The 16,340-nt window shown below is 35.5% G+C and overlaps 1 protein-coding gene across 1 annotated transcript in view; it reads right to left on the bottom strand.

Moving 5' to 3' along the window:
- LOC136028076 (probable ATP-dependent RNA helicase DDX52) overlaps positions 1-16,340 on the bottom strand; it is an 83,719-nt gene that overhangs the window by 21,578 nt on the left and 45,801 nt on the right. The window contains exons 3-6 of the mRNA XM_065705685.1: positions 13,571-13,728; positions 7,203-7,388; positions 4,087-4,342; positions 723-795 (exon numbers count right to left, since the gene is read on the bottom strand). Coding sequence (XP_065561757.1) covers positions 723-795; positions 4,087-4,342; positions 7,203-7,388; positions 13,571-13,728 — 673 coding nt within the window. The remainder of the gene's footprint in view (positions 1-722; positions 796-4,086; positions 4,343-7,202; positions 7,389-13,570; positions 13,729-16,340) is intronic.

Here is a 16,340-nt window from a genome sequence, read left to right on the forward strand (position 1 = left end):
AATATGGTGGTAATAATAGTAATGTTTATAATGTGATGAATATAATAAATACGATAACAATAATAAAACTACTCAGCTACAAGTCAAAGATGTTTCTTTAATAAACTGAAAGGTTTGTGTTTATCAGGGTCAAAATAAAAAATCCGTATACACTATGCGAATGATGTGTTGTGAGGTATTTAAGGAACAGGGGATTCGTTGGAAAAACACCGGCAATGTTTAAAGGTATATAATAAACGATAAACAGATAAAGGATAACGGATAAAGGATAACGGATAAAGGATAAACGTGACTATGGCAGATGTAGAAGCTGAGATTAGCAAGAATTTTGTTGAAACTATTTGAAAAAGACGTATAAACAATTGAAATTAAACATTTTTGATTTCTTTATGATCCTGCTTTGGCTATTTGATTATTTACTCATTGTTTTTGAAGTTGATTCAATCTTTACGTTGCCATTCTGTCTCCTACATTTCATTTTCTTTTTTGTGCTTCGTGGTGACACTTATTGTAAAACATACACCTGTATAAAAAGTATAAGAGTTAAATTTTAGGAAAAAAAATTGAGACTTAGTTTTATCTGAAACGGGCTATTTTAGTAAGTACTAAATAACGATCCATTTAAAAAGAAAAAATTTAGTAAAACAAACTAAATAACAATACTAACAATAACACAAAACTAAATAACAATCCATTTCAGAAGGAAAAAAAATCCTACTTACTTTTTTAAATTAATATCAGAGGGATCTTGTTCAAGTAGATAAATCAAACGATTTGGTGTTGTCACAAGAATGTCTGAAAAGTAAAGAGGATTTATGCTACTCTTATTACAGAATTAAGATAGTTATGAAAATTTTACAAAAACACATAAAAAAATGGTGATTCCCCGAAGGTCAATGTTTTTAAAGATTGGAAATTTTTATGATTCCAACTAAAACTCTGGTAAAGAGATTTGACTTCTTCGACGTTTGTATTGAAATCTGTCAGATACTTGTGGAGAACATCCGATGTCTTCTCTGGAGGGGATATAAACAAAAACAAAGAGCCTTTAGACTACAATTAATGAATTTATCCTTAAGGAGTTTCCATATCACCCCTCTCCCTTCCAGTAAGTATGATATGAGCACTTCTTAATGTCCTCCATAGAAAAGATCTGACGATTCTTTGAAAGTCACGTTTATACACATGGATGAAGATCCCATTTCATTAAGGATCGGACTCATGCATGCTCACCCGTAATATTTTTCCCTTTTAACAGTGCAAATACATGGGGGGTAAATGCTCAAAAAGTTGCAAACCTCCAAGGGAGAGTACATGTGAGAATTTCCAAGCGATCAGGGGGTGATTTGAATCATGAAAACTGCATTTTAAAACACAATGTCTGGAACACTATTATAGTATTGGTGTAAGCTATCGTCCCGTGGATACAATTTTTTCTTCACAGAGTAGGTGATTTGGTGATAAAATTTATAAGGATACAAATTGAATGAACATCGAACACAGAAAAAATTTCAAGCAAAAATTCCGGTTAAAATAAGACAAAACCTAGAAAAGAAGCACCCTTTCAATTCATGACTTTATTTCTTCTCCAAGGCCTTAACGAGAATAAATTCTCGTTAATTTTGTTATATTTACAAGATTTCAATCACTCTTAATTCTTGGCTTTAATTTTGTTTAGGCTAGTTGATTATAATTTCGTTAGTTGACTTTTATTTGTTGATTTATATTGATAATTGAATATTCGACAAAATATAAATTATTTTCAACCAGTTTTAACCTCTGGAACAAAGAGTAGGGGTAACTTTTGAGTGTGGAAACTAACGCTAGTGTCTAAAAAAAATATCAACGCCATCTAACGTTTTTTATCAGACGCTTTTTATTACTCTAATTTTACCAATTACACTAACTAAATTAATCATTTTTATTATTGCACTGAAAAAATGCCAAGCGTCACCAACGCTAGATGGCAATGATGTCTTTTGTTGATACTAGTGCCAGTTCCCACTCTTACAAGTTACTCATCCTCTTTGCTCTGGAATATTACCGAGGCCTCAACTCGAAGCCTAGGCCATTGATATTTAACTTTCAAGACAAAAAAGAAGAGAACAAAATATTTCACGACAACATGCTGATACAAAAAAAAGCACCCAATTAACAGTTAACAGTTGTAATACCTTGCTTTATATAATTAGTAAGTGCCTCTTACTCTACAGAAAACTCGCTTATAGGAAACTCATTCATTTTTCGTAAATAAAAACATTTTCAAAAAAGGAGTTTTTCAAAGAAAAGCAAAGAATCATATTAAAACCTAAGACGAGCGGAGACAAAGCTTGATAGTAATTCGAATTTGAAACGGACATAAAATGATACTGATTATTTAATTAAATTTAAAACAAAGAGAATCTAAAATAAATAATCATACCAAATATACAGAGAACAGATACTGCAATAGATGGATTATTGAATCCTAAAGAGAACATAAATTAGAATGGATATTCAAGTCAAACTTAAAACAAACTGAAATTACCCACAAACAGGAGTAGGACTACCGCTCGTCCTTAAGGCCATAGTAGCATTTGTACTTTGCTGAAAATTAAATGTATTTTCAACAATGATTCTTTTTAAATTCAAAAATTGCTGAGATTTCTAGTAATTCATATAATTATTAAATAGTTAGGGCGAATTTTTTTTTGATGTTTAGACAAATAAAAACTAAACTGTTCAAAATAAATGTTGTTCTCAATAAGACGCAAATAAAACCCAAGCTGCTTGGAGGCTTTGGGATTGAAGGGGATAGCACCACTCTTATTTGTAAGCCTTGTGATATTATTTGTGTTGTTGTGTTTACATCGATGTTATGACAAATAAAAACAGATTGCATGAAATACAAACCGTTTTCAGTAAAGGGCAAGTGACGCTATGACCTTTAGAAGGATTAGATCGTAGCAGTCTTACTCCTGTTTGAGGTAATTTCTATTCTTTTTAAGTTTAACTGGAATACATATTTTAATTTCTATTGGTTTAGGACTCAATTATAGCAGTATCTGTTATCTTTATGTTTGATATGATTATTTGTTTTGATTTCTCTCCACTTTGGGTTTTGTTTTATTTATTGATAGTAATTTCTGCTCGTTGTAAGTTTGGCTTTCTAGAGGACTTTATGTCTGTCTCTATGTTCACTTGTCCATTTTACTCCATCCTATAAATCCCTGGAATTTTCAACTTCATCCGCAGCCGTTGATACACATCATCCTGAACATTCCCTGAAAGTTTCATTTTCACACCTTTAGTCCTTCCTGGCACATGGCGGATACACCATTTTAAATACCTAGATGCAAACAGTGCTTTTGATTTAGTTCAAAATTACCCTCAACATGGTCTGAAATTAATACCCTTAATGGTTCCTGAGATATTGCAAGTACGTCATTTTGACAACAAAGATGCACAAAAAAATTTCTCATTTAGTTCAACATCACCCTAAACATTCTCTGAAACTTTCGGCAAAATACCTTTTGAGTGTCTTTTCATTTAGTTCATTATCCCCCTCAACATTCCCCTTAAGTTTCAATTTACTATCCTTGACCGTTCCTGAGACATTACGATACGCCATTTTGACAACCTGGATGCAAAAAAAAATTTTTTTTATTTAATTCCCCCCCCCCCCTCCTCGTCAATATTCTCGAAAGTTTAAACTTAATACACAGAGCCACTACTGAGACATTACAGATATACTTCATGGAAAACCTCCCCGAAAGTTTCAATTTTATAACCTTGGCCGTTCGTGAGACATTACCGACATGAGATATACAGATGGCTTTTGGAGTTGCAGAACAGATACACAGCTTGGAGGTTGGGTGGCCTGAAGTTTATAAACAAAGCACATCTCACATAGAATGTATTCAGAAATGTGATATTATGTAACTATATAGCGGACTGAATATATTCTGCAACATTACGTAGGGGCCTACTGACAATCTACACTTAGAATTCACTAGTTGAAATTGGGTCAGTCCGAAGGGTACCGTCAGAATCCTAGTAACGAGCAATTTTGTCCCTAAGACATTTTTTAATAAACTTTTATCTCACCAAAATTCCCCGATGACTGTGGTCCAAACTTTTTAACAGCCTTGCTAACATTCTCAATCATGTGAATTCGTAGACCAATTCCTTCGCTTAATTTTTGACACTCACGATAAGTCTGTTGGGCCAATTCTCTAGTTGGTGAGACTACTACAGCTCGGAAGCCTTTCTTTTGAGGTTCACCAAGACAATGAATTAAGGGTATGAGGAACGCTGCCGTTTTGCCAGAGCCAGTTGGGGCACATGCCAAGACCTCACGGCGCTGAAAATAGAAGTATCTAGCTTTAGTCTTTATTTTCTACATGATTGTAGAAAATAATACAGATTGCACATGATTATTTTCTACATGATACCCCAACAGCTAGTATATATATATATATATATATATATATATTATATATATATATATATATATATATATATATATATATATATATATATATATATATATATTTATATATACGCCGCCAAGAAAACGTGAATGAAAACAGTTTTGGCTCCGAAATCAGCTTAATAGCACTTTAGTGCAAATTTTTGTCCTGAATACGATAATTGAATCAGATTTTTTTATACCACAATATAAGCGTTCCAAGTTTTTTTTTTGCAAAATTTAGGACTGTTTAAGATACCCGATTCTTGAAGAATTTTTACTTACACAAAGTTTTTTCAAAGTGTGATCAAGTTCTGTCTGGCACCAAAATAATTTTTTGTTGCACTAATTAAAACTGGATCTTGAAAAACAAAAGTTTTGAAAGAAATTGCCTTACGAAAATAGTACTGTTTGAAGCTGATCATAAATGGTAACCGTGACCTAGGTTATACTAAATAGTAAAAAGTGACAACGAAACGAACTTTCTGGAACTTCAAAAAAGATCTTGAGAACCTTCGAAATGAATGCTTATAAAATCAAAAATACAGCATTTAAATAGTAATATTGGAAAGCCATAGCCTGTAATAATTGAGATTATTTATAATTTATACGTTCGCAAATACTAACTTCATTCGATCTGAACCATTTCGATTAAATTTATTCCCATAAAAATATTTATGTCAGTTAAATAACCCACCGAAATCAACAGTTTTCTTGAAAATTCAGCAAATATTATCCCCGAGACAACATTTTTGACATAAGGGTTTAAGTTAGTCAGTGTTTTAGAATGTTCAAACACAGCTTGAATAACATCTCGAGTTCCAGAAATTTCTACAAGATTTTTTAATGTAACTTAATATTATAGACGAATGTAATTTTTCAGTTTAATTGGTATTTTTGCTAAACTATCAATTTTTGATTAAGGATAGAACAAGGAATGTTACTACAGTAGTAAGTTGTAGGGAGAGCCTACTTAAAACTTAAAAATAAATGCTTACACTGTTTCATTTCCCATTTTAACGAATAATTTAGTTTTATTATCCACAGCTAATTTTTTATTTATGACAACCATTTATCATGTGTTTCGGGACTTCTCTGGTCACATCTACCGAGTAAAATAAATGTTATGCTCTCCATTAAGTTATAAAATGGCAGTTTTAATTTGTTCCTAACCTTCTAAAAGAAAGAAGTTTTCATTTCTACAGTTTTCATTCATACTCTGTTGAAAACCCGAGAAAACCCTATCTTACCCTGGGTAGCACTTATTAATCCTATTTTTTTCTCCAGGCACTAGCAGGCCACTGGAGCTTCGAGACGGTTAAGACGAGAGATGGTTAAGGACTCACCCGAAAGCTGATGCTTACATCTACGTGTTTCTTATAAATTTTTCCTCGTAAGACCAGAGAAAATACCATGTAGTTCAGAAAACAGCACTTTACGGTGCCATTTTCTAGAATATCAATTCTATACACGCCATCTGTGTCATCTCCTCCTCATGTCCTCTCGTCATTTCATAAAAGTAAAATATTTATATTGGCAAAAAGACAAGCCCTATTCGACCCATAAAAGGTCACACTGCCAAAGGATTCAAATTCTTATGTAGGAAATTGAATTTCCATCCTTAAATAGGGGTTTACGGTTCCCTTGTGAAAACTGAGGAAAACCACATTTCAGCATCGGTAGCAAGACTGTTGCTTCTCCAGCTTGGACGAGCTCTACAGGCATTATTATTATCCAGAATTATCTGGCAATCGAAGAGGGGCGATTCAGAGTCAAAGGGTTAGAAAAGGGAACTGATAGAGATGAAAACAAGGATTCATGACATCATGAAGCTGGCAGAGAAGATTTAAAGGAAAGTGTTAGACTAAAGAAAGGTGGGGTTTACGGTTCCCTTGTGAAAACTGAGGAAAACCGCATTTCAGCATCGGTAGCAAGACCGTTGCTTCTCCAGCTTAGATGAGCTCTACAGGCATTATTATCTAGATTTAAAGTAAAGTATTAGACTAAATAAAGGTTCATAAGTCATTCCCGGAGCACAATTATTAAAGCCAAGGCCATATCCAGTAGAGGGGGTTACCAGTTTCAACGCGTTTTGTATTTTTTTTTCTGAAATCCTGGATATAGCGTTAATTAAAGGATATTATTTGAAGAATCTAAAGAAAAATTCGCACACTAACGCAAAATTAGGAGCAATTACTAGTCGCCATCTACTCCTTATTAGGTCCTATTTACTAGTTAATATTCTTAAAAGAACCGAAAGCTTCCGGGGAAGACAAAGTAATATTTTCCTTTCACTGGAAGAAGGTGATAGACAAAAAAAAATAAAATAAAAAAAATAGGTCAGGCTTACTAGAACAAGGAGTAGATTCCACTGTTGTAAGAATCGAAACTTATAATGATAGCCACCGTGTACTTATAACCTGTAATAGCTCAATTTTAAGCCATGTAGAAATCCTGGTAGCCACAGGTTCTTTTGATCACTTCGGGCTGCTGGCAATAAATGTAACAACTTCATCTCTTTCCTAGGCCTCCCAAACGCATAAAGAAAGCAGAGGTTTGCTTACTCTTCTCTATTTGCTACTGTTACTTCTGTGTCTGATGCTTCTGTGAGCTTCTCCTTTTTTTGGATCCTTCTCTACTGAAAGAACATTATTTTTTCGGAAATCCTCTGCATTTCTCTCCCAAACAAAATACGGATTTCTATTTGCCAAATTATGCAGTATGTTGAATTAAAGATTGACTGTAAACTTACCTCCATCATTAGTGGTATTGCCTGCATCTGAATAGGTGTTGGAGCAACATAGCCCGATGCATTTATATTCTGAATTAGCGTCGAATTCATTCCGTATCTTGACGAAAGTTCACTAAAATCTTCAAATGGCTTGGATACATCACTTCCTTGAATATAGATGCGATGTACCTTTCGGAAGTGATTTGTCTGAAATAATAAAATAGTTTTAGAAGAAATCCATCTATATTGCATCAAAATACGCTGTATCCTTAAAATCACTCTGTTTTCTCATACCCCAATCAATTTTGTTAATTTTAGAATCCGCTATCCATGAAGGCTTGTCTTTCATTTCTTTTTCTAAGAACATAAAACTTAACACAATTTACGTTATTATTTTCGAACTGTGGCATGTACAAGCTAGTCTACGTCACTTTGCCTCAAAATATAGCACCTATTAATTGTATCATATGTATTATATTATGATAACACTTTGATTCTATGTGTATCACCGACTGATCGCCACATAGAGATTTTACTAGCAATTCCAAAACAACGTCATTGCGTTTGATTATTAATGATAATTGCTTCACAACTGCATTCATAAATACGGGATACCCTGGGAAGCATAGGAAACAAAAAAAGGTAGCAATTAGTATCAGCATGTGACCCTTCGTCCTCTAAGAAGAACAGGTATTAAAATTCTCCTTTACAGGTTATTGTTCGCGATAATAAAAGAACCCGAACAATGGAAATTTAAAGCCTGGTATTGCATGGGTTGTATAGTTCAACATCTAAGATTTCTTGAGCAGCGTTTTATTGGCTCTACGAGCACTCCTACCGGATTTCAAGTAATGTGACACTTTAATGGCAAAAGTAGGCAGGGCTCAGAAGTGGTGCACACCTCTGAAAGTTCACCTGCTCTGTTTTCTTACTCTGTGCCCAAAATAAATTTTACAAAATGCTCAAGCAGACTGGAGATCGGAAGAGGGAAATAGGTATCTGAATACTTCTCAAAAGAATTTCAAGCCGTCCAGTGAAAATAAAATATCTACCTAACTCTCTACTGTAAATTTATTCATGGAATATGATCCGGAGGGTTGAAGGCTTCAGTTTGTGCCTCCAACCATATAGGTAAAAATAAATTCTTGCAGTGACGGGAGGGGGCGGTCTTCGAGAGGCCAAGCGCCCCTTTTGTGCCTGAAATCATAGATCTACGATTTTTACATGTTTTCAATTATAACAAAGTGCAACACGTTTACTTTTCCTTTTAAAAGCTGTAGATGGGAGAGGAAAAGAAGGTGTTGAAGGGGCAACTGTCCTACTTATAGATTCAAGTCCTTGTGTGATTTCTTTTCAAAAAAAAAGACCCAGCAAATATATCTTTCTTATAAGATGTTGACGGAGGGGAGGATTATTGGAGGGACTAGGGGCCCAAATCCAAAAGATTAAAATTCGTTGCATGTTTTCAACTTAAACAGAGTGCAACATACCCATCTTTCTTATTAAAAAAAATTTGGAGGTGACAGAGGGTAAAGAATGTTGGAAGAGCCATGGACTCACTTCGGCCCTTCCAGTCACATATATTAAGAGTTTTTGCAAGATTCTGGCTCGAACACGGTACATGCTTATCTTTACGCTTAAATGTTGGCAAGGACATTATGTGCCTATGGTCAATTTCAGTTCTTCAATCATAACAATGAAAAGTCCTTATGTAACTTAGCTCTAACGAGGTGAAGCATGCCTATCCTTTTGCTAAAAAGTTGGTGGTGGGTGCGCAGAAGGATTTTGGATGGGCAATAGGTCCACTTTACGTTTCACCTGAAATGGGTTAAAAAGCCTTGCCTGTTAAACCAAGCGCAACAAGCTTGCCATTCTGGAAAAATGGCAGGACCATAAATTTTGCCTCTAATCTTGGTATGATTCTGGTTAAAAAAATTACAGAATTTTCTGCTAAGAACTCACCAGTAGGATAGACACGGAAGAGAAATTTTTCATCTTGAATGAAGTTTTTGTATAAAAACATCTTTGCGACTTTTTATAGGAGTACAGAGAAACCCCAAATTTTTACAGTAGTGGCAGAACTACTAAAGTTTATGTGGCATATGTGACATGGTGCCTTTTATCTTAATTCTGAACACCAAGCAAGAAATCACAAACTCAACAGGATCACAGACAGAAATGATTAGTAAGAGTAGGTGGCAGCACTTTTGGATCCATAGGTAAATACTTATTTTTTGATCTTTAAGTTTTGCAGTTTATTATTCGATAACAATATTTTCAAAATGGGGTCAGGATGCGTCAAGGCACGTCTTAAGCGCTTTTAGGCCAGTTGCTTGCTTGCTCAAACGGATCTTTCCACTCGAAAACAGGAACCCCGCTCGAAGAAACGAGAGCTTGGCAAAATAATTTCAAATTTTCTTATATGATTAGACGATAAAACTCCCCTAAAGCTGACGCACTGTTGGATCTAGCCAAAGCACAAAAAAAAATCCATCCTTTCAGGCAAGAATTATATGCAGCTTTCTAAAATATAATACATTATTTATCAAGCCAGCAGAAGAAAAAAATGACAAAATTGGTCCTGCAGCAAAGTAAACTACGATAACATTTTTAGGTATTTGAGCATGGAACACATTTTTAGAGGCGGTCTTCAAAGTTCCCGGCCAAGAGAAGCCATGAGCTTGAAACGGTTCATGACCTTTAAAAGCCGGTATAACATATTCACCCTGATCACGGGTAGCTTCATCCGCTTGAAACTAGTCTTTCGGGGGGAGGGGGATAACACCACCTTACGTAGGTGAATCATTCTGAAAACATCTTTGAACTTTTCATTGAACCTATCAATCTTCTTAATTTCTATATCCTAGACCAGATTTTCTTTCCTTCAGAAGCTAGTTAAATAGATTAGCTTTAAATAGATTAGGTTGGAGGAGGAGCGTGCGTAGCTGTGTTGGCCTCAGGCGGCTTGGTGCTGCAGTGAGTTATTAGTAGTAGTAGTAGTATTAGTAGAAGCTAGTTAGTACTTTTTTCAATACAGACATTTGTTTGATCTCTAAAACAACAAACCAGTAAGGTATGAGAGGTAGTCTTAAGTTCACACATAAAAACAATTACGACGATAGGCAATATTTATGGATTGCACCAATACCTTATTGGTGCCATCCATAATTCAATTTTTATTCTCGCCACTTACCTCTTTCGTGTCTGTTGCTAACACTTATACAAACAACAAGAGCTAAGGGCTGATATGGCACTTGTGACGAGGCCGGAAGAGCCAAGAGCTCATATGGGATGAGCTCTACCAAAATTCTAAGAATCAAAGGATTGATTTAAAAGGAAAATCAGAGGCTTAATACCGGTCAGGATTTAAAATAAGAGCTCTGTGACACGAGGTCTTTCTAAATATGAAAATTCATTAAGATCTGATCACCCACTCGTAAGTTAAAAATACCTCATTTTTTTAATTTTTCCTCTCCCTTCAGCCCCCCCCCCCCACCTGATGGTTGAATTGGGGAAAACGACTTTATCAAGTCAATTTGTGCAGGTCCCTAACATGCCTACCAATTTTCATCGTCCTAGCACGTCCAGAAGCACCAAACTCGTCAAAGCACTAGAACCCCCCCTCCAAACTCCTCCAAATAGAGCGGATCCACTCCTGTTTCGTCAATCGCGTATCTTCTATATTTGATTATTCTACCCACCAAGTTTTATCCCAAATTCTCCACTCTAAGCGTTTTCCAAGATTTCCGGTTCCCCCCTCCAGCCCCCCCTCCAATATCACCAGATTTGGCAAAGATTTAAAATAAGATCTCTGAGACATGAGTTTCTTCTAAATATCTAATTTCATTAAGATCCGATCACCCGTTCGTAAGTTAAAAATACCTCAATTTTTCTGATTTTTCCGAATTAACACCCCCCCCCCCCAAATCCCCCAAAGAGATGTCTATCACATATCTAGAACTTGTGCTTATTCTTCCCATCAAGTTTCATCCCGATCTCTTCACTCTAAGCGTTTTCCATGATTTCCAGATTCCAAGATTTCTGTTTCCCTCCTCCAACCCTCTATGTCCCCAGATCCGATTCTAATTGAAAATGAAGCATCTGAGACATAAAATCTTTCTATTTAAGTTTCATTAAGATACAATCACCCGTTCGTAAGATAAAGATACCTCAATTTTCATGTTTTCCCAGATTTCCAGTTTCCCCCTCCAACTCCCCCCAATGTCAACGGATCCGGTCGGGATTTAGAATGGAAGCTCTGAAGCACAGGGTTATTCTATATTTCAAATTTCATTAAGATCTGATCGCCCGTTCGTAAGTTACAAATAGCTCATTTTTTTATTTTTCCGAATTACCCCCCACCCCACCCCAACTCCCCCAAAGAAAGCGGATCTGGGCCAGTTATGTCAGCCACATATCTTAGACTTGTGCTTATTTTTCCTACTAAGTTTCGTCCTGATCTCTCCACTCTAAGCCTTTTCCAAGATTTCCGGTTCCCCCTGCCCCAACTCTCCTTAATGACACTGGATCCGGTCGGGATTGCAATGTCAGATCTGAGTTACGAGGTCCTTCTAAATAAGAAATTTCATTAAGATCCGATCACTCCTTCGTAAGTTAAAAATACCTATTTTTCTAATTTTTCAGAATTAACCTCCCCCCCCCCAATAGAGCGGATCCTTTCCAGTTACGTCAATCACGTATCTAGGGCTTGTACTTATTTTTCCCACCAAGTTTCATCCCGATTCCTCCATTCTGAGCGTTTTCCAAGATTTTAGGTTTTCCCTTCCAACTCCCCCCAATGTCACCGGATCCAGTCGGGATTTAAAATAAGAGCTCTGAGACACGGTATTCTTCTAAATATTAAATTTCGTTAAGATCTGATCACCCTTTCGTAAGTTAACAATCCCTCATTTTTTCTAATTTTTCTGAATTAACCGTCCAACCACTCCCCATCCCCCACCCCTGATGGTCGAATCGGGGAAAACGACTATTTCCAAGTTAATCTGGTCTGGTCCTTGATACGCCTGCCAAATTTCATGGTCCTAGCCTATCTGGAAGTGCCTAAACTAGCAAAACCAGGACAGACAGACAGACCGACCGACCGACAGAATTTGCGATCGCTATATGTCACTTAATTAAAACCAAGTGCCATACAAATCGAAACAGCAATTTCAACGGCTTTTGCTGCTTTGCAGAAAATTAGCAGAAGACCCATTTTGCCACATAAAACCCAATTTTTCCAACTTCTTCACTTTTTTTCAACACCCTGTCCACAAGGTTGCCACCAGTCAAATACATAAGAACACGAAAAAAAATTGCTTAAAAAATATTAAAGAATAAAACCCTAGTTTTTACAACAAAACAACTTCCTAAAGTAACTAAATCTATTGAAGTCGGTAACGAAATTGTAGCGATAAGCGAATATTAATAGCGATATTAGCGATAAGCGATATTATTAGCGATAAGCTAATTGTAGCAATAAGCGAATATTACTCCTGTGTGAACATCATATTGGTGCACCTAGGGTAGAAGAGCGCATTCATTATTTTTTTATTTTCTTCAACACTCTATCGGCAAGATTGTCACCAGTCAAATGTACAAAAAACAGAAAAATTGCATAAGAAAAATAAAAAGAAAAAATTTGGCCTCTATGTGTTTTTCTTTTCTTTTTTTTCTTCGGACCACTTCGTATAGAAAGAGGTGGTCCATTAAACTTAGGAGAATGCACGTTCGATTAGAAATTGATAGTTCTAGTTCCTTTTTAAGAGTCAAAAGTGATTTAATTTCCCACAAAACGTTATTTTTTTGTATTCATATAATTTAAAGAGGGTCAAAATGCCAGAGATTGAAAAATCTAAGATGGCCAATCGATTTCACTTAGAACAAACATACTACAGTCATGTTATTTTTGTCAATAACATCAAAAGGATTTTCAGCTTTCGAGGTTTCAAGAAAGAAAAATCATTCATTTATTCATCAATCAACGATGTTTCTCGAATAAAGAAGCCCTTATGCAGGCACTGCGGCAGCTAAGATCAAATATCCACTAGTCCACTACGGAAAAAAGAAGATTTAGTTTTGGCTTTGTGGTTTTTAATTTAACTAATTTTGACTTAGCCTTTAAGCACATCAGCTAGATATAAATTTTACACAATTAAAGGTCCTTACCAAGGGCGTATCCAAGATTTTTTCAGGAGGGGGGTAGAAAAACTTAACAAAACGTATCAAAGATGTGAATATATGCATTTAGTTACATTTTTATGAGTCAGACGAAAAATCAGACGGGGGGGATTCAAACCCAGCAACACTCTACCCTGGATGCAGCCTTAGTCCTGACAGTAGTTAAGGCTTAAAAGCCTTAATTGATAGCACCAATTAATTTGTGTCACCTGTTCCTGTTCCAAAGCTAGAAGCTGCTGCTTGGATCTTTTCTTGGCTTTTTTCTTTCTTGATTTGGACAACAGCAACGCTTCACTATGACAACTAAGTAACTTCAGTTTTTCTTCATCTTCCTCTTTACAAGAATCAGCATCTTCATCGTCCTTGACTAGAATATGACAACAACTTATCAGGATTTATTCTAAAACTTTTAATTTTTTCGCACTCAGTCCGGTTCTCACATGCTCCTACAAAGTCACCTTCAATTTTGAACCAATTAGATTGATTAGGTTCCATGAAGACTAAATTGAAAAAAAAGTCTTCATATGCCAAGGCCGAAATAAGTAGGACGCAAACGAAATCAAAAAGTTCGTGGTAACCAACTGTAGTAAGGAGCGACCTGGCTCAATAGTAACCAAAACTCTAAAAATGAAATTTTGATACCAATAGTTACATCAAAAGAATCGCATTTTAATGCTGATTTTTAATTTGATTTGATTTTAATAATTTTTTTAATGCTGAAAGTTACGAGCCTGAGAATATTTGCCTCATTTTAGAAAATAGGGGGAAACACTCCCTAAGAGTCATACAATCTAAATGAAAATCACACGATCAGATTCGGCGAATTAGAGAACCCTACTGTAGAAGCTTCAAGCTCCTATCTGCAAAAATGTGAAATTTCGCATTTTTTGCCAGAAGACAAATCACGGATGTGTGTTTATTTGTTTTTTCCCCAGGGGTGATCGTATCGACTCAGTGGTCCTAGAATGTGTTGAAAGGGCTCATTCTAACGGAAATTAAAAGTTCTAGTGCCCTTTTTAAATGACAAAAAAATTGGAGGGCACCTAGGCCCTCTCCCACGCTAATTTTTTCCCCAAAGTCACCAGATCAAAATTCTGAGATAGCCATTTTATTCACCATAGTCAAAAACCTGATAACTATGTCTTTGGGGACGACTTACTCCCCCGCGGTCCCCGTGGGAGGGGCCGCAAGTTACAAACTTTGACCTGTGTTTACATATAGCAATGGTTACTGGGAAGTGTACAGACGTTTTCAGGGGGATTTTTTTTTTAATTTGGGGGAGAGTTGAGGGCGGGTACGTGGGAGGATCTTTCCATGGAGGAACTTCTCATGGGGGAAGAGACTTTCAATGGAGGGGGCGCAGGATTTTCTAGCATTATTCAAAAAAACAATGAAAAAATAAATATGAAAAGTTTTTTTCTACTGAAAGTGAGGAGCAGCATTAAAACTTAAAATGAACAGAAATTATTACGCATGTGAGGGGTTTACCTCCTCGTAATACCTCGCTCTTTACGCTAAAGTATTTTTAGTAATTTAAACTATTTATTCTACGGTCTTTGTGATTCAGGGGTCATTCTTAAGGAATTGGGACAAAATTTAGGCTTTAGTGTAAAGAGCGAGGTATCGACGAGGGGCGAGCCCCCTCATATACGCAATAGAAACATACGAATATAGAAGTCCGCTACGTAAGTTAATTCTTAAGTTACGTATATTTTTTACTTATGAAAACGTTCGTAAAAAAATTAAGCTATAGTTGCCTTTTTAAGTAATCAAAAAATTGGAGGGCAACTAGGCCTCCTCTCTCGCTCCTTTTTTCTCAAAATGTTCCGATTAAAACTACGGAAAAGCCATTTAGTCCACAATAATTAATATGCAAATTTCGTTTTAATTATTTATGAGTGGAGAACCAAGATCAAAAACTGCATTAATTCAAAAACGTCCAGAAATCAAACAAAAAAAAAACAAGTTTTTTTAAATGAAAGTAAGGAGCGACATTAAAACTGAAAACGAACAGAAATTACTCCGTATATGAATGGCTTTTCCTCCTCAACGCCCCGCTCTTTACGCTAAAGTTTTTTACTGTTTTAAAATGTAGAGTTAAGAGAAAGAGTCAAACTTTAGCGTAAAAAGCGGGGCGTTGAGGAGGAAAATCTATTCATATACGGAGTAATTTCTGTTCGTTTTAAGTTTTAATTTCGCTCCTTAATTTCATTTAAAAAAAAACTTTTTTTTGTTTAATTGTATTCAAAGAACCATTATTCGGAATATAACAACTTCTCTATGTAGAATATTATACTAAACAATAGAGAATCGTTATAGGTGTTGAGAGGATTAAAATTTTATTGGAAATCGAGTGTAAGTTTTCTTTATCCTCGAAACGGAACACCTGTTTAATTGAACACCTTTCTTTAAAAAAAAAAAAAAAAAAAAAAAAAAAAAAAAAAAAAAAAAAAAAAAAAAAAAAAAAAAACTGTTATATCTTTCAGTTAAAGCTATTGCCTAAACTCTCTGAGACTGGAAAATCAAAGTTCCAGTGATTGGACGTAACTGAATTGCTTAATTGACTGCCTCAAAATAAGGCAGGTCAATTGAATAGTAAAATGATGATCACTATTGCTTGACAATATTTATTTTTGTCTGTCCGTTTTGTATTGCTTACGAGAGTTCAGGAACAACACTGACGGCTTGTGTTCAGTTTTCTATTAATTTGAACTGAGTTTTTTCGTGAGGTATTTTGTTACTTTCAACTGGGTTTACATAAGGTTTTTTTTAGATTGCGCAACTCCCAGCCCTTTCCCCAGGGACTATGGGGATCATGTGGGATCAACCTCCAAAAACAAAAATTTTGGAGCTTTCAACTATGTCAAGTCGAATAGCCTTCGTAAAATTTTGAGTGAATGTCTTTGGGAAAAAAAAATGCGTCGAAGTCGGATTATCTACCCTCTAATTTTTTGGTCACTTAAAAAGGGCACCAGAACT

The sequence above is a fragment of the Artemia franciscana genome, chromosome 6 (genome assembly GCF_032884065.1).
Source record: "Artemia franciscana chromosome 6, ASM3288406v1, whole genome shotgun sequence".
Taxonomy (NCBI): Eukaryota; Metazoa; Arthropoda; class Branchiopoda; order Anostraca; family Artemiidae; genus Artemia; species Artemia franciscana.